This window comes from Mastomys coucha, unplaced genomic scaffold (assembly GCF_008632895.1).
Source record: "Mastomys coucha isolate ucsf_1 unplaced genomic scaffold, UCSF_Mcou_1 pScaffold5, whole genome shotgun sequence".
Classification (NCBI taxonomy): domain Eukaryota; kingdom Metazoa; phylum Chordata; class Mammalia; order Rodentia; family Muridae; genus Mastomys; species Mastomys coucha.
This window is the reverse complement of record NW_022196911.1, coordinates 90,347,584-90,368,048: the sequence shown is the minus strand read 5'-3', so window position 1 is coordinate 90,368,048 and position 20,465 is coordinate 90,347,584. Positions and strand designations below refer to the sequence as shown.

The following is a 20,465-nucleotide window of genomic DNA, read 5'->3' as shown; positions in this document are numbered from 1 at the left end:
ACCCAGGATCCTAGGGAAACTGAGGCATAGAACTGGAGACTGGGGAAGGATGGGCAAGACAGAAGGATAGGTTCCTGAGGCTGGGGGGGGGGGGGTTCAGTCTTTTCAGATGGGGGATACTGACATCCCGCAGTTAAGGGTCTTACCCAAGGTTATGATGCAAGGGTGGATACAAGTGGGAACTGGAGGGATACCTACAAAGTACGCAGCAGTAATGGGATAAGGCCTGAACTGTTGCAAACCCCACCCTTGGCCCCTAAAGACTCCATTGATTGTGGCAGCTGGCCTGGAGCTTCGCTTTTCTTCAGGACATCTCCTCTTTCTGTCCCCACCCCTGCAGGTGGGCTCCTTCTTCATGATCAACCTGTGCCTGGTGGTGATTGCCACGCAGTTCTCCGAGACCAAGCAGCGGGAGAGTCAGCTGATGCGGGAGCAGCGCGTACGATTCCTGTCCAATGCTAGCACCCTGGCAAGCTTCTCTGAGCCAGGCAGCTGCTATGAGGAACTTCTCAAGTACCTGGTGTACATCCTCCGCAAAGCAGCCCGCAGGCTGGCCCAGGTCTCTAGGGCTGTAGGCGTGCGGGCTGGGTTACTCAGCAGGCCAGTGGCCCGTGGTGGGCAGGAGCCCCAGCCCAGTGGCAGCTGCTCTCGTTCTCACCGTCGTCTGTCTGTCCACCACCTGGTACACCACCATCACCACCACCATCACCACTACCACCTGGGTAATGGGACACTCAGAGTTCCCCGGGCCAGCCCAGAGATCCAGGACAGGGATGCCAATGGGTCCCGCCGGCTCATGCTACCACCACCTTCTACCCCCACTCCCTCTGGGGGCCCTCCGAGGGGTGCGGAGTCTGTACACAGCTTCTACCATGCTGACTGCCACTTGGAGCCAGTCCGTTGCCAGGCGCCCCCTCCCCGGTCCCCATCGGAAGCATCTGGCAGGACTGTGGGTAGTGGGAAGGTATACCCCACTGTGCATACCAGCCCTCCACCAGAGATGCTGAAGGATAAGGCACTAGTGGAGGTGGCCCCCAGCCCTGGGCCCCCCACCCTCACCAGCTTCAACATCCCACCTGGGCCCTTCAGCTCCATGCACAAGCTCCTGGAGACACAGAGTACGGGTGAGAGTGTGGGTGGGTGTGCCGGGACCCCACATTTGGAGGCTGGGTGGTAATTTGCAAGACTAGGAGTCTGAGGACCCAGGGCCCCGGGCGTAGTTTCCAGGTTCTCACGCTGCCTCTTGTAGCCCTGACATCTTTTGACCAATCCTGTTACTTCTTTTGAGCCCTGCTTATTTCATCCGTTCAAATGGGAATCATGATTATTGTATATATTAGGAATCATGAGAGCTGTCACACATGCATACCCCTACCATGGGCTGCACTCTGTGCCTCTGGCCATAGCATCTAACCACTGCTGCCCCATGGAGTGCCTGTCACATGCTTGGCAGGCAAGATCTTCTTGAGTCCTCTGGACAGGTTGGTAATAAGCTTACAGGCACTCGTGTTGTACGCACAAGAGGCCCAAGGTGGCTAGGAATGTCGGCGAGTGTGACCTCAAGACCACCTGACTCTGCAGCCCACTCTGTGTCCTTTTTGTCCCAAGGCTCAATGGGGTGGGAGATGGTGTGTGACTGTGGCAGTTTGGTGCCTCACAAGGTGACTGCTGTAAACAGAGAGACCTGGAGCAGAAGCAGTCAGTGCTGAAAGCAGCCAGGCTTTGTGGGTAGAACTTCAGTGACCTGAGGGGGGGTAGTGATGCTTGCCGCTTGTGGGTGGGTTACCCATGCAGACACAGCCTGGGGCTTTGTGTTTCAGGGAGGATGTGGTGACAGAAAGTTATGGGATAAGTGAGATGTCCCCTGAGACCAGAAAATGTCACCACAGAACACAGAGTGAAAGGTTCTTATGCTAGCTCTCCCACTGCCTGCTCTGGGTTTGTGGGCCGGTCACATCCCACGCACAGGCTTCCACTTTGCACTGTATAGTAGGTGGGATTGAGACCATCACTACTGTGGGAGCTTACTGATGTCCTGTGCTATACAGATGCATTCCAGAGGGGGCATGTCATTTTGTGCCTACTAGGGGTCAGGCCCTGAGCCAAGGACCTCCTCATACTTACTTTAACAGTGTGGTCTCAGAGGTGCCACTCATTTTTTTGTTTGTTTGTTTGTTTGTTGTTTTTCGAGACAGGGTTTCTCTGTGTAGCCCTGCCTGTCGTGGAACTCACTTTGTAGACCAGGCTGGCCTCGAACTCAGAAATCCACCTGCCTCTGCATCCCAAGTGCTGGGATTAAAGACATGCACCACCACTGCTCGGCTAGCACTCATTTCTTATATTCTGTGACCAAAATAGGACTTAGATGGACAGGGCATGCCTTGGGGCATGTCCCTGAGTGTATCCAGAACACACTTGGTATATGTATGTGTGCTAATGTGCATGAAGGAAGCAGGGGACTCCATGTGTGTATGTGTATATGAGGGTACAAGTGTCTGATTTACATGGATTTGGGTATGGTGCTCCTTCCTGGTGTGTGCATATGCCCATATGTGCGTGGGTCTGGTATAATAACATTGGATGGCACAAATGTGTTTGGGTATACATGTTTGGTATATGTTTGTCATGGTGTACAAATAGCACGTGCCCACTACACATGTGCACAGTATGTGCATGTAGTAGGTGCGTATGTGTGTCTGGTATGATGTGTGATAAGACGTGTGCATGTGTGGGTGGGTCCCAAAGATCCCCTGGGAAATGCTACTCAGCACTGTGTGGGTGTAGACCTACACTACAGGGAGGGGTAGAGATGGTCTAGGTTCCTGGCAGGAAGCTCCTAAGACATAGGAGCTGTACAGGACCACAGAGGACATGTGGCTGCCTCTCTATCTCAATCTTAGGATTCTTAGAAGTGACCATCAATAGGGTGCTATTGACATTGGGGTATTTTGTTATTCAGTAACGACCCATTCCTTAAGTGCTTAGCACACCTATCTCTGGAGCCCCAACCTCCCTCCTGTAGGGTCTACATCCTCCTAGGATGGGGAACTCCCCATGAGCCTCTAACACCTACTCTTTTGTTCCAGGAGCCTGCCATAGCTCCTGCAAAATCTCCAGCCCTTGCTCCAAGGCAGACAGTGGAGCCTGTGGGCCAGACAGTTGTCCCTACTGTGCCCGGACAGGAGCAGGGGAGCCAGAGTCCGCTGACCATGAAATACCCGACTCAGACAGTGAGGCAGTGTATGAGTTCACACAGGACGCTCAGCACAGTGACCTCCGAGATCCCCACAGCCGGCGACGGCGGAGCCCGGGCCCAGATGCAGAGCCTGGTTCTGTGTTGGCCTTCTGGAGGCTGATCTGTGACACATTCCGGAAGATCGTAGATAGCAAATACTTTGGCCGGGGAATCATGATCGCTATCCTGGTCAATACACTCAGCATGGGCATCGAGTACCACGAGCAGGTAGGGATGCAGCCCAGGCTGGCTCTGGACAACTGCTTCTTCCCTAGGGTTGGTTCCTTGTTGTGGCTGGGAGAAGGGGATGGAGAGATGAGTGATGGGTGGGGTCTCTAGAGGGTGAGCACAATGATGATTATTCGCTTTCTGAATTAGGTTGCCCAGGCAGGTACAGATATGTCCTGTCTGGGAAGGCTTCTCAGAAGAGAGAGGCCTTATGTGCATACGTAATGAGCGCATGGGATAACAAGTCGCCAGAAGACTTGGGTCTCTTGGTCTCTTCTCTTGGAGAAGGCAAGGCAGGCAAAGGATGTGTTATCTCAGTAAGGAGAGAGGGTGATTGGTTGATGGTATTGAGTGCCTGTGCTTGGGAGAATATCAGGGTGCAGCAGGCGAGGCAGTTTTGGCTTGGCCTCAGGTCAGAACCTTGCTATAAACCAGGGTGGCTCTAGCCAGGCAGCTTGAAATCAGTGAGTCTGAGGAGCTGCTCCAAGGAGGAGGGTGTTTAGTCAGGAGAAGAGGAGGCTCAGCAGGGACGGTGAGCTGTCTTCAAATATTTGGAGGACTGTCATGTGGAAGAGGGAAGCTTGTTCTGTAGGTTGATGGCTGCCAGCTTACAGAGCCTGGGCTGAGAGAAGCTACCTCTGAGCTGTGCAGGTGGAATGTGTGGTCAAGTCACAGGTGGTTGGGGGTGGGTGGGAGGGGGAACCCTGCCGGGCTGCGCACATACGCGGGGCTGTCTGCAGAAGTTGGCCAGTGGTGCTGCATGTGGGTCCTTCTGTGTTATTGTCTCTTAGGCTGTTTAGCTGAGAAGTCTTTGTCACCCTGAGGTAACAGGGAGAGAATTGACCATCAGAATCTCACCTTTTCTGCTTTGGAAGTGAGCATGTGCACCCCTCCTGCCAGATTCCCCATGCTGACACAGAGGCATTGAGAGCTTGTTGACAGTGGCGCGGGAGTGGAGGAGTGTCTCAACCAGTATGGGCTGAGTGGTGGGGTGGTTGGGGGTAGGGTGTGAAGCCAACAAAATGTTCACTTTTCAGAGGGTTTGGAGCCCCCGGTACTCTCACCCCACCGACCTCTGCCCTGGAAATGTCATGAGCATCTGTCTCTTCTTTGAACTTCCCTGTCTGCTCAAGCTCGCCCCTCATTTTTCACATCCATTAGCTCCATTCTCTCTTGCTTGAATAACCCAGTATGGAACAGCTATGCCTTGCACTCTTCTTCCCCAGTGTCAGCGAGGTGTGTGTGTGGAACCACACACCGGCTGTAGCGCCAACGGGTGGCCATGCATGGCACTGGGTGGGCGTGTTGTGTCTGGGCCGCGTGGGGCGTGGGCATGTATGCACACACCGGCTCTGCCAGCCTCCCGCAGAGAGGTGCTCCTTTCTGCCAGGTGGCTGGGGGAGGGAGGGGACAGCATTTTCCTCTTCTGTGATTCAAGAGACGGAAACCCCTAACCTCTACCTCCTTGGATCCCCTAGCCTGAACTGCCACCACCTCTGTTCCACTCAGCACTGGTTTTAAGTCCCTCTCTCCCAAGGGAACACATGTTTGATGCCGTCCCCGTCCCCTGGGGGAGGGGGGAATGCAGCTAACAGTCCCTGCCTGGCCAGATGCTGCTGGTGGAGGCTTTGATTGCAATGGGAAGAAGCTGAGTCAGACAGGCTGAAGGCAGATGAAGCTGCAGCAAGAGGGCTTTCAGTTAGATGTCAAGAAGGATGCCCCTTTGAAAAGGAAAGAAAAGCCATTAGTTGAAGTGCTTCCAGCATCTCCTTAGCCACGTTCCCAAGGAAAGAGGAGACAACCCTAGCTCCCCCTTAACCCTCAGTAATAGGAAGCCCTCATTCTAAGCTGGCAGCATCTGCTGTAGGGGATAAGTTTGTCCTAGAACCTGGTTGCTGAAGGCCCCATGGGTGTGAGTGGGAGTCCCCAGCAGGCTGGGCAGATGACTGGTTGCCGCCTGGCAAGCTCAGAGGATAGGGAGGGTGTCATAAAACTCCAGAAGCTGCCATGGTCCTGTGCTTGCAGGCACTGTGGCGTGAATGTCCCGCCATCTGGGCCCCTGAGCAGGCTGAAGGGGGTGCTGGGAAGGAGGGTGAGGACGGACCGGCAGGGCTGAGAGACACAGAGGGGCTTAGAGGGGAAACGGGAATGGAGCAGATGCAAAGAGGGCGAACTGGAGACCCAGGGAGGAGGGGAAAGAAAACGAGGGGATGGAGAGAGAGAGAGAGAGAGAGAGACAGGGAGAGAGAGAGAGACAGAGAGAGAGACAGAGAGAGACAGAGAGAGAGAGACAGAGAGAGAGAGACAGAGAGAGACAGAGGGAGACAGAGAGGACACTGAAGACAGAGACAGAGGGTCAGATGCAAAGGATGGGGCAGGGAGGGGGAACACAGGACTCAGATGGAGCTGAGTGCAGGGGAAGTGGAGCTGACTGGAAGGCAGGCTCCACAGAGGCTCTTGGGCCCCAGGCTCCTGCTTTCCCCACAGGACTCCCAACGAAGCGATTATATCCATCAATTCTGGTATTGATCAGCTTGGGGAGCCCTGGAGAAGGGGTTGGTGATCTCAGTCCCAGTCCTCCCACTCCCCAAGCTCCCACTGCTGTTTATTCTGTTTGTTGTTCAGTTTTGTTGCTGGAGATGGTGCCTCTCCCCTCCACCTACCTACCTCTCAGTAAGGGGACTTCATCTTGTTATACCCCCAGACCCTCAAGGCTAGGGCCTTGTTCACATCACCACTCTCTTCTGATTCCCCTACCCCTTAACCACTAGCCAGCAGTACTGGTGCAAAAGCCAGAAAGATTAGTGAGAGGGACAAGGACACAAGAGGAGGCCCTGAGCAAGAGAAATGACATTGTGACTATAAGATGAGCAAAGCACTCTGTTCTCACCACCAGGGGGGGTGGTGCAGGGAGTACAGAATGGTGAATTATCCATCTATCTCTCCCATTTTATTCCATCCATCCATCCACCCACCAACTCACTCATCCATCCATCCAACCATCCATCCCCACCCATCCATCCATCCATCCATCCATCCATCCATCCATCCTCCCACCTACCAATCCATCCATCCACCTATTCATCCATTCATCCCATTCTATTCCATCCATCCACCCACCAACTCACTCATCCATCCATCCAACCATCCACCCCCATCCATCCATCCATCCATCCATCCATCCATCCTCCCACCTACCAATCCATCCATCCACCTATTTATCCATTCATCCCATTCTATTCCATCCATCCACCCACCAACTCACTCATCCATCCACCCATTCATCCATTCACTAACTCACTTATCCATCCATCCAACCGTCCACATCCATCTATCCATCCATCCATCCATCCATCCTCCCACCTACTAATCCATACATCTACCTATTAATCCATTCATCCCATTCTATTCCATCCATCCACCTACTGAACCCCCATCCACCCATCCATCCATTCATCCTCCCACGACCTACCCATCCATCCACCACCCACCCACTCATCCACCCATCCATCCATCCATCTCTCCATCTCTCCATCTATCCATCCACCAATTCATCCATCTACCCATCCATCCATCCATCCATCCATCCATCCATCCCACATCCTTTGTGATAGAGTTGGGTTTACACAATAGCGATAATAAATGTTTAACAAGTTGCCCTCGATAAAGCAAAATAAGCCAGACCTAATGGTGCTGGCCATCCCAGCTGAAGCAGGAAGATTGAAGGTTCAAAACTAGCCTGGTCTACTTACTGAGATTCTGTAACAACAACACCAACAACAAAATTAAGTATTTAGTTATTTTATTTTATATTATTATGTATATGTGTGTGGTTGGGTGGGTATTTGTGTACCATGTATGCTCAGGGGCGCATGGAGGTCAGAAGATCTCTTGGAACTGGAGTTACAGACAATTTTGCCCTGCCATGTGGGGGCTAGGAACCAACCTGTGCCTTTGCAAGAGCAGTAAGTGCTCTTAACTACTGAGATGTCTCTCTAGTCTTCAAAAAAAAAAATTTTTTTTTAAGTAAAGGAGAGTTGAGAATATAGCTCTGGAGTTAAGTGCTTGCCTAGCATGCCCTCCTAGATCCTAGGTTTCTGGCTCTCCAGAAACAAACAAGCCCAACCTAATTGGCCAGTTTCCATGGGGTAAATGCTCCCACCGTAGCCATGTGGAGTAGGGAAGGGATGGCCTCTGAGCTGAGTCTGGGTGCCCAGTGTAATCTAAAGCTGCATCGAGGACACTAAATGCAGGCGGCGTTCAGAATGAGTGAATCACTAGATATGGGCTGGATGAACAACTGGCAAGACATTAGTTGGTGAAGAAGTCAGGCCAGATCCTTAGAGGCACGGGAAGGGGTCTGGCTTATGTTGATAAGTTCTTAGCAAAGATTTATTTTTTAAGATTTATTTATTATTATAGATAAGCACATTGTAACTTCAGATCTCATTAAGGGTGGTTGTGAACCACACCATGCGATTGCTGGTATTTGAACTCAGGACCTTTGGAAGAGCAGTCGATGCTCTTACCCACTGAGCCATCTCTTCAGTCCAGCAAAGATTTTTTTTTTTTAAGGGCAGGTTTGTGTTTCATCAAAAGCTTCCTGGAAGTCATGATGGAGTAAAGGTGAAAAAGACAGGAGGGGTTGCTTCATGCTTTCTTTTTGTTCCTGGAGACAAAGGAAGGGGCTGGAGAGAGCCCACAGGTTGATGAATCTTCAGACTCTATAACAGAGATAGGAGAGGGGAGAGCAAGGATAACCCCTGGCTTCCAGGGGAGGGGGGAGCAGGACCTTGAAAAGATGTGCATGGGGGGCCACTCTTATCTTTCTAAAACAAAGTGGCCCCATGTCCATTGTCCCATCTGGGGCCTCTCTATGCTTTGGGGTCTTGGAGTCATAGGCTAATTATTCCATCTTGGTTATGAGTCCCAGTAAGGGCAGGGGCTAATGTTTTGTTTAAGGGGCAAGATGGAAGCATAGAGAGGCTGGAGAAGTTGAAGAAGAACAGAAGTCTGGGGTAGTTGGCCTTTTAGGCCAAGAGAGGACAGGATAGGAACAGTCCTGCTTGTCATCAGTGTCTGGACCCATCTTGTCACTGAAGATGTATGTCCAGAGAAGGTTTCTATTTATAAGTGATGGAGATTGGTTCACAGTAAGGGAAGTGATGGTGAGATGGGGGTGGAGCCCACATGTAGCATTCCTGGACTTTTGAAGGGGGTCACACTCCTTTTTAGCTCTGTTGAAAGCTGGGGAACACTTTTCAGACACACACACGCCACATAGTTATTCCAAATGTGGCATATGAGAGCACAGCTTCGTGGGTGCCTTTAACTGGGTCTGGCCTTTGGTCTCCAGATAGTGGGCTAGGGACTGTCAGCCTGGCAAGACGTTGGGTGAACATTTTTTAATGACTAACCTGCTCCGTATTTTCAAGGGATCTTGGATGAGGGGAGTGAGAAGGTACCATTCTGGAGCTACTAGGCTGAGGGGTGCTTGTGTCCTCTCAGGGATCCTCTGGCTCTAGGCCTCCCCAGTTCCTCATGGGTGCACATCTTGAGCACAGCCCATTGGGAGAATTCTAGAATGTCAGAGGGTGAGACAGAGCCAGAACACCCAGGCAGAGTATGCCCTTGTTCTGTCAGTTCATGCCCAATACCAGGAGCTGAACTCTGACTGTCGGGATGGATGACCTGCAAGCACGACTCCCAGATAACTCTGAGGTCCCAAGACAAGAGTCTCCAGGCGCGGTGGAGTGGGAGAGGGGGAAGGCGCATGTTCGAAGAGAAGGTGAAGGATTTGTTTTGGATGTGTTGAGTTTGAGATGGCTTCAGGCCATGCGGAGAGGGATATCAGCTGGAGGGTAGGGAGTGAGGTGATGGTGGAGGGAGCACGGCAAGGGGAGGGCATGGGCTCTATAATACATTGGCTGAAGGGAAGGAGACTGATGGAGAGGGACCCACACACACACTAAAGAGACAGGAGATGGCTGCCTAAGACAAAGGAAGCTAGGTGCAGGGCAGGAGGGGCCAGTCCTGGCTGGGTGCTGCCAAGGCAATTACTGCCAGAAGGACTAGAAAGACCCTTGCAATGTCAGTTCATGCCCAATACCAGGAGCTGAACTCCAGGGGACAAGGAGAAGAGCTCGCACCTCCACAACAGGTGAGAGAGGTGGTATCAGAAAGGGGCAGGATGAGGGGCCAGCCAGCCCAACTGGCCTAGCTTGGAAATGTACTGGGTGGCATATAGGCACAAGGTGATCAAGACAAGAGTGACAGGGATATGACAAGGACTCCAAGGGAGCCTGGGCTGCCAGTAGGTGCGGGCCCGGTGGGGGAGGGGAAGGGAGCTCTATCACTCAGATGACAGGCTAGGAGAGCCTCATGCCAAGGGCCTGGGTAGAAGAGAACAAAGGTGGACAGGACAGGTCTGCAATCCTACTGGCTGGGTCTTGAGCTCTGGCACCTGACTGTCGGGATGGATGACAAGCAAGCATGACTCCCAGATAACTCTGAGGTCCCAAGACAAGAGTCTCCAGGCGCGGTGGAGTGGGAGAGGGGGAAGGCACGTGTTCGAAGAGAAGGTGAAGGGTTTGTTTTGGATGTGTTGAGTTTGAGATGGCTTCGAGCCATGCGGAGAGGGATATCAGGCAGGCACTGGTTGTCCGCGCGAGGAGCCAGGGAGTTGGAGGGTGCTTGGTTAGTGTCCTCTACACTCCAGTGACAGCTGGAGGGTTGGGAGTGAGGCGATGGTGGAGGAAGCATGGCAAGGGAGGGTATGGGCCTAGAATGAACTCTATAAAAATTGGCTGAAGGGAAGGAGACTGATGGAGAGGGACCCCCCCACACACACACACACACTAAAGAGACAGGAGATGGCTGCCTAAGACAAAGGAAGCTAGGTGCAGGGCAGGAGGGCCCAGTCCTGGCTGGGTGCTGCCAAGGCAATTACTGCCAGAAGGACTAGAAAGACCCTTGAGAGGTGGGGCCAGAGCTTGTAGGTGAAATGTGCAGAGAGTTCCTTAGACTTATGAGAAATGATGGGGCCCACTGATAGAGGGGATCCTAGTGCAGGTGGAGGAGGGAGGGAGATGAAGGTGCAGGTCAAGGATAGGAAGGAACCGAAGGGTGGCCAAGTTTGGGACAGACATGAAGATCCACATGGGAACAGGAAACTGTGGGTCAGGCATAGAACAACCCTGGGATTGCCCAGCAGGCGTGGACTGTTTGGTCAGCACAGCCTTGTTCATGACACTGACCATTCCACTCAGCAGGAACGCCGGGACTCACCTGACCCGGGGACCTGACCGGTTCAGCAGGAGTCTTCTGAAGTCCATAGCATGAGAGTGGCCTTCAATAGCCAGAGGTTGGCCAGGAGGGTGAGGAGCAGAACAGAGTCCCCCTCCCTCCCTCATTTCCTGCTCTCTTCCTTCCCATCCCTTTTCCTTCCTTGTTGAGAGTCTCATTATGTAGCCCAGGCTGGCCTAAACTCACTGTATAACTCAGGCTGGCCTCAAATTTGTAACAATACTCCTGCCTCAAGACCTCTTGAGGACTGGGATTACAGGTGTCTATTGCCACGTGTCATGTGCTGAGGATCAAACACCCAGGATCCACACACCCTGGGCAAGCACTCTCCATTCTCAGCCCCCCCCCCCCCCCCCCCCAGACCTCTTTCTTTCTTTCCTTCTTTTTTGGTAAAAGATGGGTTACCTTGTAGCCTGGGCTGGCCTAGCACTGAAAATGTAACTGTCTCTGACAATGACCTTGAGCTCTTTATCCCTCTACTTCCTAAGTACTGAGATTATAGGCATGGGCCAGCATGCCAGGCTCGAGGCTCCAGAATTTTAAGTGGCAGGGGCCTGGGCTGTCTAGCTTGAAGCTGAGCCAGCACGGGCAAGGCTAAGCCTACCTAGCTTGTATTCACTTGGGAAACTTCTAGTAGCTGGAGAGACAGTGGGGAAGATACGGCTAGCTGCCGGCTCCATTGATAGTTAAGGGGCACAGGGGGAAGTACAATGAGGATGCTGGGGAGCAAGGGGTGCAGAGAGCCTGAGAAGGGCTGGGGGGGCAAAGCCATAATCTGTATGTAGCCTGCGAGATTGCTTGAGAATTCCTTAACCACTCCCCTGTCTCCCTGGCTTCTCACACCCTTTGGAATACTTGCCTTCTCCTCACTCAGGGTCCCCCATCTACCCCTGCAGCCTGCTTAGCCCCCAGCTCCTGGGCGCATGAATTAAGAACAGCCAATGCAGGACTGAAGTTAGCTGAGGAGTCCGAATTGGTGAACGGAATCTTTTAGGATTGGTGGAGCTGCCAGGGGCTGAGGAGATGGGGCATGGGACACAGGAAGCCTGGAGTGGCTTGACCCAGCCTCCTCTTAGCTCTGCTCTGGCTTCTCCACCTTTCCCTGGGAAAAGCACATCACTGTCTGTCAGAACTGGCTCTCGGGCCTCCTGCTGGGACAGCTGCAGTATCTCTTAATTGGTCTTCATCTCCCCTCCAAGCCATCTGCATGCTGCCACCCCTGCAGCCAGATTAATCTCCTTAATACACAGCCCTGCACATCTTCTCCCTCCCTTCAGAAGTATCAATGGCAGTGTTGTGGGCCAATGCTGGTCTAGCTTCAGTTGTGGCTGGAGGCCACTCTCCCTGGGGTCCCCATAGCCTCATTCTTTATCATCTCACTCACTAGGTTTTGGGTCTCGAGTATAATCTTCCACACCCACCCAAACACGCACGCACACACACACACACACACGCACGCACGCACGCACGCACGCACACTCCTTCCTCTGCCCCTTGTGCTACTGCTGCACACAGATGGGGGTGTTTTCCATGGCTACTCTTCCCCAGTGTCCCCGCCCGCTCTGGCCCATTGACTGAAGCTGGCTTGCAGCTCCATGATGATCCTAGGTTTTTCTCCTGCTGAGCTGTAGCTTGCAGATGGTCTGCCCTGTCACGTTTTAAGAGTTGTCTGCTCCCACAGGTTCACGTGAGCCTGGGCTTGAGGTTCAACTCTTCACAGGCTTGAACTTCCCAGTTCTGTAGCATTGTCCTCTCACAAGGTGGTAGCTCTCTGTCTAACACAAGAGGTCCCAGAAGGTCCAAGCTGCTGAAGGACGTGCCCAAGGTCACATAGGTAGTCAGACTCAGAGCTGGCAGGCCTACTGTCTTCGGGCTGAGTCCCACTTTTATATCAAGAGTGTTCTGTCCACAGAGAGCACAGTCAAGGGAGATGTTAGAGTAGCAGGCAGCTGACCTAGGGTTATAGCTGCTACAAAGTGATGATGAAGAGGAGGACAGGTTGGGAGATGAGGAAGGAAGAGCTACAGCTAGCATCAGCACAGAGCAGAGACCTGGGCCTCAGGGGCAGAGGCTCAGACTGCCAGTCGCCTCTCACACATGTATCTACTGGGCCCTGACATCTAGGAATGGCAGTAAGTACCTAGCCAGAGACCTGAGAAAGGGGATTTGAAGCCAGGAAGTCAATTGGGGGCTGGGCCGGGGGGGGGGGGGGGGGGGGGGGGGGGCGGCGTCTAGAATGTGGAACCCTGTCACAGGGGCTGTGTGTGCCCTGAGTGGTATCCTGAGAAGTGTGCTCAAGGCCCTCTCCAAAGAAGCCATGTACCCTCCATCAAGTTCCCACAGGTCCCAAGCCTCAGTTTCTCCAAGCCATCTCCTGTCCCTCCATCCCTTGTTTGGTTGAACAAGAGTTGAGTAGAGAGGTTTTGAGTAGAGAGGACATGACCTCTGGGAGGTCCTTAGTCCACTGGCACAGTGTTGGGTTATAGTAGAACACGTCTCCACCTCTGCCCGTTTGAGTGGTCAGAATTGCGGCTGTAGTCCCTAGGGCAACCTTGTTACTAAGATTGTGTCCCTGTGTTGTCCTGTGTTGGCAAAACATTCTCAGCCTCTGATTTAGTAACTTTGACGGATTTGGCTTTCTGGGGAAAAAATGAGAAAGAGTTTCTTCTTCTTCTTCTTCTTCTTCTTCTTCTTCTTCTTCTTCTTCTTCTTCTTCTTCTTCTTCTTCTTCCTTTTCCCCTTCCCCTTCCCCTTCCCCTTCTCCTTCTCCTTCTTCTCCTTCCTCTTCCTCTTCCTCCTTCTCCTTCTCCTCCTCCTCCTCCTTCTCCTCCTCTTCTTCCTCCTCCTCCTCTTCCTCCTCTTCTCCTCTTCCTTCTCCTCCTCCTCCTCCTTCTCCCTTTCTTCATCTTCTCCTCTTCCTCCTCCTCTGCCTCCACCTCCTCTTCTTCTTCCATGGATCACCAGGGATGGAATATTTTGTTCTGGAAGAAACAGAGGCCTAGCTAGCCCTTATGTGTAGCAAGGCTGAGACAAAGTGCCTTGTCCACAATCTACCTACACCAGGCACCCTAGCTTCTCCAAAGCCTCTGGGCAGAGTGGGGTGGGGTCCTCAGCCTTTTCTGCCTCTCCCTCTGGTAAGATCAATGGTACAGCCCACCAGGTGTTCCCTGCACCTGCACCTGCCTTCTCCCTGAGCCCTTTGCTATGTACTGATAAGCTGCGTTTGTACGTTCCCCTAGGCTATTTCCTATGCAGATTTCCTAGGGCTCCAAGGATAACTTCCTGCTGAATGAAAACTGTGTACACACAGTAGCTGTTCCGTTAGGGACCACTGTTGAAGCAAACCCATATCAATGAGGTGGTACTGGTAGGATATGCTAGCCCAGCACACAAGAGACTGAGGATGGAGGTTTGTTAGTTCAAGGCCAACCTGGGTTGCATAGGGAGACCCCCCCATTTTTTTGTTAATTCTCAAAAAAGTTCTTGAAAGCTGCTATGCTTTCAGCTGCTTGCAAAAAGGTTGGTACATCTAGATTCATAGTAGTACAAATTGAATTGTCTTTTTTTTTTTGAAGTACAGATTGAATTGTCTTATATTCACTTAATATTGAGACCAGAACTGTTTTAGATTTGGGAATATTTCTATGTGCATAATAAGATACTTTAGGCAGGGGTCTGTGTCTGAGTTCATTGATGGTTCATATATACTCCTTACACACACGGACCGGTTTAGAAATTATGTAATATTTTTAGTATACTTGTGCTTTGGTTTTTGTCTCATTTTGTGGTTTTGTTTTTGTAACAAGGACTTATTGTGTAGTCCTGACTAGCCTGACACAGACTATGTAGATCAGGCTGGCCTCGAATCTACCCGCCTCTGCCTCTGCCCCTGCCCCTGCCCCTGCCTCTGTGTACTAGCATTGATGGCATTTACCACCATGCCTAGCTAGTACACTTGTTTTGACTATGACCTATCACATGGGTCAGGCGGGAATGTCCACTCTGGGCATCACGTGGCTACTCAAAAGTTGCAGATTTGGGATCTGGGGTTTTTGATTGGAGATACCCAGCTTGTATTCTTGCTGTGACTTAAAGTCCACCGGTTGTAAGTGTGCCCCATGTCGTTCTCATGTTGGCTTATGCTTATACACAAGTCCACGAGTCTCTAGATGTGTCACATGCCGTGTCCATCAGATGTCTGGTTTCACAGGTCCCTTGCTATCTCGGTGGCTTTGATCTGAATCCTCATTGCTTTGTGTTATTGGGGTCAGGGAGATGTGAAATTGGGCTCCTTCTCTGGTTCTTCCTGCCTTCTGCCTTAGAACACATTCCTACTATCTCTAGCGTTTTCTGCTCCCCTGTAGCATAGGCAGAGGAAGGTTTTTAGGTGACTGACAGGAGAAGCCTACTAAGGGCCAGTGACCAGTGAGGCACAGTAGCTGTGTGCTCAGAGCCCAGGATGGAAGCCTGGGTAAGGGAGCTGTGTAAGTGGGGCAGGCTCCCTGACAATGGCTCCTTGGTAACTGGATTTTGGAGTGCAGAGTAGGGTCAGAGGAAGCCTGAGCCCTGGGCTTTATCTGCACTTACAATGGCCTCTTCCCTGCCTTCTGCACTGTGCCAATACTGGAGGGGCTAAAGGTCCTGTCTCGGCTTGGCCCTATTAACTAGATCTGGTAGTAGCATCCTCTTGTGCCTCTGCTTAGAGCTTGTGAATCAAATACTTGCTCAAGATCTGCCAGAGCAATGGAGAACCAAAAGAGTTCCCCCAGTTGCTGCTTAGCTGGCTCTCAGACCTCCAGACCTGCCTTTAGGGAGAACCCCATCATGAGTTCAGAGTGTATCTACTGTGATTTCCCCCAACCCACCAAGTGTCCCAGCCCACTAGTGAGAGGTCTTTCCCTTCCAGCTCTCTAACCTCCCCCACAACCCCGCCTGATCACACAGATTGGAGCCATTAGGATACATTTGGTTGCTCCCAGGACCTGGCTCCACACTTGGACAGCCAGACGAGTCATCTGGGTAAACAGGAGGAGGTGTCTGCCTGATGGAACAAGAGCCTCATTTGGCTGTTTCTTTTAACTCAGCTTCTTGGGCAGCTATTATGTACCTTGGGCTTCCAGGTTATAGTTTGCTTGTCCAGGTGGGCAGTGACTCCTTTGAGCTTACCACATACATCCCTACCTGCACTCCAGCCCTCAGCCAGTATACGCATCTCCCTTCTCCCCCATCCAGAATCCTAGCTCCTCTTTCTTACCCATCCCTCCCTCCCCAGGGCTCTCCTGGGAGACCCATTCATCCTTCAGAGTTCATTACAAGTGCTCTCTCTCTCTCTCTCTCTCTCTCTCTCTCTCTCTCTCTCTCTCTCTCTCCAGCCTTTCTCAGCATCATCCCCCACCCCCTTCATCTTCTTGTCCTGAACTTCCACACTTTCTGTCTGGATCATTTATTTTGGCACCAAGGCAGGTTCTAAGGTCCCTTGTGGTTATTCAGCTGTTTAGCGAGTATACAACTTGTTTCTAGCTAGACACGGGGCTCTTGGGAGGCGTGTTTTTACAGCTCTTTCAATGCCTGGTACATTGCTAGGCATACAGCAGGCACTTCGTACTGGAGGGAGGAGACTAGTGAGCTGGAACAAACAGATGAGATGGCTTTTGTCATCTGTTCTTCCGAGGGCCTCGCTAGGATGCATCTCTGCTCCCATCCCAGACCTTGGGTAGGAACATAAAAGGAATTACCTCCGGTGTTTTACAGTTGGCCGGAGAAGTTGGGAATCTTACTGAAGGTCAGAGAATGGCAGAGTGACAGGACGGGCTAAGGATTAGTTCAGATACCATCAGGCACAAGCCGCAGATGCATCTGCATTCTGGGGCTCGCCCTCCTGCTTATTAACACATAGGTGCCCAGGAGTGTGTACATTTGCAGGGTGTCTGGGAGGAAACAAGCATAGCCTTTGATATTTGAAGTGGACTGTCAGGTGCATGGAGTAGCTGTGGAGCACGTGGAGTAGCTGTAGTATCTATATGGCTGTATGGAGCTACAGGGCTGGGTGTGCATGCAAAGCTTTGGCCATAGCCCTCTGACTTCAGTTAGCGTTCCCTCGGTGGCCTGGGCCTCAGTACAGGGACTGAAAAGTCTTAGGCCTCCCAGGAGAAACAGTGGAATTTACACAGACGCCCCTAAAGAAATCCATAGTCTCGGGACCTGAGAGATCCAGCCTTGGAGTCCTTGTGTCCTTTTCTCAGATGGCTGTCTTTGAGTGCCTTTCTTTCTAGATACTCCCTAAGGTTGCCATTTCTGCACCTCCTTTCCCTGGGGCCCCATGTTCAGGATGACTGGGATGTGGGGCTTGGGGGTGCGTCTGCTGCTACATACCCCGCTGTCCTCTAGCCCGAGGAGCTCACCAACGCCCTGGAAATCAGCAACATCGTCTTCACCAGCCTCTTCGCCTTGGAGATGTTGCTGAAGCTGCTCGTATACGGTCCCTTTGGCTACATCAAGAATCCCTACAACATCTTTGATGGCGTCATTGTGGTCATCAGGTAGGACTGCCCCTTCCTGCTTCTGTGTGAAGGAGTGCAGGGATGGCTTTGAGTGAGAGACATGGCTTCCATCCCTTTATCTTCTCGCTGGGCCTCACCTTGCTCTCCTAAGAGCCTGGGCCCCTTTTCCATCTGCCTTCCCTGCATCTACCTCCCGTCCTCAACCCTACCCAAGCCTGGGGTGGGTGAGGATTGGAGATCTGGCTCTCAAGTGGAGTTGGAGGAAGAGGTACAGACAGCTTCCCCTCTTGCAAAGTGCTTGGAAACAGAGTCAGATGCCCAGCAACTTACTTTAGGGTTTCCAAGATCTGGAAAGAATTCCACCCCCCACCCCATCCCGGCCCAGGGCCAAAACTCCTTTATTGGTTTCTGGAATTGGCTTTAGATTTCATTAGAAGAGAACAAAGCAAATATTCCATAACTTGATGCTCTAGCTATGGCAGGATTTAGGGAGAGAGCTGCCGGCTGCCAGGGTGTGATGATCTCTGGCCGGGAGTGGAGGGTCGAAGGAACTGGAGCTGTCACCTGGATTCTCAGTCCCTTTGAAGCTAGAAGGGCTGTGCATGACCCTTCTCCAAGCCGGACTGGGCAGTTGGGTCTCAGATGTCGCCCATAGGTCCTCAGAAAGGGAAGTCGGGGATAACTAATGAGTGCAGGGACTCAGGCTGCCTGCCTCCCACAGTGTGTGGGAGATTGTGGGCCAGCAGGGAGGTGGCCTGTCGGTGCTGCGGACCTTCCGCCTGATGCGGGTGCTGAAGCTGGTTCGCTTCCTGCCGGCACTGCAGCGGCAGCTCGTGGTGCTCATGAAGACCATGGACAATGTGGCCACCTTCTGCATGCTGCTCATGCTCTTCATCTTCATCTTCAGGTGAGCACACGGCTGGCCAGGACTGGGGTTAGGTGGGGCTAGGGGACAGGATCACAGGACCCTGACCCTGCTGCAACTCCCTGTGTCTCCAGCATCCTGGGCATGCATCTCTTTGGTTGCAAGTTCGCATCTGAACGGGATGGGGACACGCTGCCAGACCGGAAGAATTTTGACTCCCTGCTCTGGGCCATCGTCACTGTCTTTCAGGTTTGAGGGTCACAGGGCAGGAGTGAGTCGGGGAAGTTGGGTGTCCAGCCAAGTCCTGATTCCTGTCCCCTGCCCGCAGATCCTGACTCAGGAAGACTGGAATAAAGTCCTTTACAATGGCATGGCCTCCACATCATCTTGGGCTGCTCTTTACTTCATCGCCCTCATGACTTTCGGCAACTACGTGCTTTTTAACCTGCTTGTCGCCATTCTCGTGGAGGGCTTCCAGGCAGAGGTAACCCCCTGTCCTGTCTCTCTCACCCTACTGAGGTATGCCTGCCTCATCTTCCCTCCACTGCTGACTATGAAGCCTGAAAGATCTCGCAAGCAGTGACCATTGGACGGAGCCAGGGTGGGCCTGGGGTGGGAGATGCTCAGCCTCACGAAACCCTTCATCAGGGGTGAGAAAGCTGTGTGGGTTATAAGTTGGCAGCTTATAAGATTCCCTTTCAGTCAGCTAGGCCCTTTCCCAGAAAAACAAGCCAAATTAGAGGACCTATGTAGCTGGACCCTAGAGCATGGGTTTTTGTGGGATATCTGGGGAGGACCCATCTGGGCTGAGGGATGTAGGAAGTATGTGCGCGCAAGTCATCTGAGAGCAGGCTGAGCCGATGAAGATGCCACCAGGGCCCCAGGCAGGGCTGAGCTGCCCAGGGTGAGAAATGAGCCCAATTAGCTGCAAGCATGGCAGAGATGAGAGTCCTATTTCCAGCCCCAGACTCCATCACCTCCGTCACAGGCAGCGTCATCAATTAATATTGATTCACATTGATCCTGCCCCGGCTGTGCCAGGGCACACTTTCTGTCCCCACATCCTACCTCCTTGTCCTTCAGCTCTGCCTGCCTTCCCACCTAAACTCCCGTCATCCCAGCACCTCAAACAGGGCAGGTTGACCCAACCTAGAAATGCACCAGGTTGGGCCCAGAGAAGCTCTTGGTCCAGTTCTCGCTGGGTGACCCGGATGGAAACTCCCGCTGCGGCCTTGTCTATAAATACCCAGCACACGGTGGAAAAACAAAAATCTATTTTCCGACTTCTTCCCAGCCTTGCAAGGGAGGGCTGTTCCCCCTGGGCCGGGTTGGGCTGGGGGTGGGGGTGGTGTTGGGCACTAGTGGCTGCAGAAGAATCTGCCCCTCACTGGCCTGTCTCAGCTTCCATTTTAATTGTATAGTCATCCATTATCACATTTCCTCCCTGCTGGGTGGCTGCAGTGGGGGGGGGGGCTTTAGGGGATGGGTGGGACTCTCTCAATGGCAGAGGGTTGTTGGCACTCACCTTGCAACAGGACACCTTTTTGAGGTTCCCCTTGGTCCTGAAAAGGTGAAAGGCACCAGAGGATTTTCCCAAGAGCCTCATGATTAGCACTTAGTTGCTAGCTGCCTGCTGAAGTGAAGAGCTGAGTGGGGATGGGTCTCTTCAGCCCCTTCCAAAGGCAATTTGTGATGGCTGAGTTTACTCTCAGGCAAAAATAAATAATAAATAAGTTCCCGAGGGGAAGCGGAAAGCTCCTGAACCTATAATCCCTTATCTAGCTACCATGGCGGACCTAGGGGCGTCCAGTGTAGATAGCCCCTTTCCCACTAACCGGCTTTCACAAACACCTTGTTAAATTGAGTGCCGCTGAGCTGTCCTGGTTGCTAGGCAGCAGCAATGTCTGAGTGTGGGAACAGAGCTGCCAGGCCCTTACGTCTGGCCTGGTCACCCTGGCCCTGCTGGGGGCCTGAGAGCTTTCCCAGCATGGGAAGGATAGACAAGGGCTCACGGGAGATCCTTTCCTAACCCTTTATAATGTAAGTGTCCTTGCTGGAGAGTGTCACCGAGGGCCTGGGTGTCTTCAAGGGCTGGATTGCTTTAGGTACAACATGCAATAGAGAAAGGATTTTAAGGTCGAACCTCCTGCATGGGTGGGCTGAAGCTGTGGCCCTGAGGGGCTGGACCAGCTGCTGCACTGTCCTGTGTGGGGTGTCATTAGCCCCATGGGGTTCCACTGTCCTTACCACTGTGGGGTTTCAGTAAGCCTCACGGTCCCGTTTGGGGATTGTGATGGCCTAAAATACTATTTTGTTTCTATGAATAAGACAA

The 20,465-nt window shown here is 52.4% G+C and overlaps 1 protein-coding gene across 18 annotated transcripts in view; it reads left to right on the top strand.

Moving 5' to 3' along the window:
* The window catches only part of Cacna1g (calcium voltage-gated channel subunit alpha1 G), a 67,469-nt gene that overhangs the window by 14,375 nt on the left and 32,629 nt on the right, over window positions 1-20,465 (top strand). For 16 of the 18 annotated variants that reach the window (XM_031354622.1, XM_031354620.1, XM_031354618.1 and 13 more), the window contains exons 8-13: window positions 341-1,124; window positions 3,087-3,463; window positions 17,156-17,307; window positions 17,990-18,175; window positions 18,268-18,382; window positions 18,462-18,617. In XM_031354622.1, the coding sequence (XP_031210482.1) occupies window positions 341-1,124; window positions 3,087-3,463; window positions 17,156-17,307; window positions 17,990-18,175; window positions 18,268-18,382; window positions 18,462-18,617 (1,770 nt within the window). The remainder of the gene's footprint in view (window positions 1-340; window positions 1,125-3,086; window positions 3,464-17,155; window positions 17,308-17,989; window positions 18,176-18,267; window positions 18,383-18,461; window positions 18,618-20,465) is intronic. The other 2 variants (XM_031354623.1, XM_031354609.1) reach the window with 1 other exon arrangement.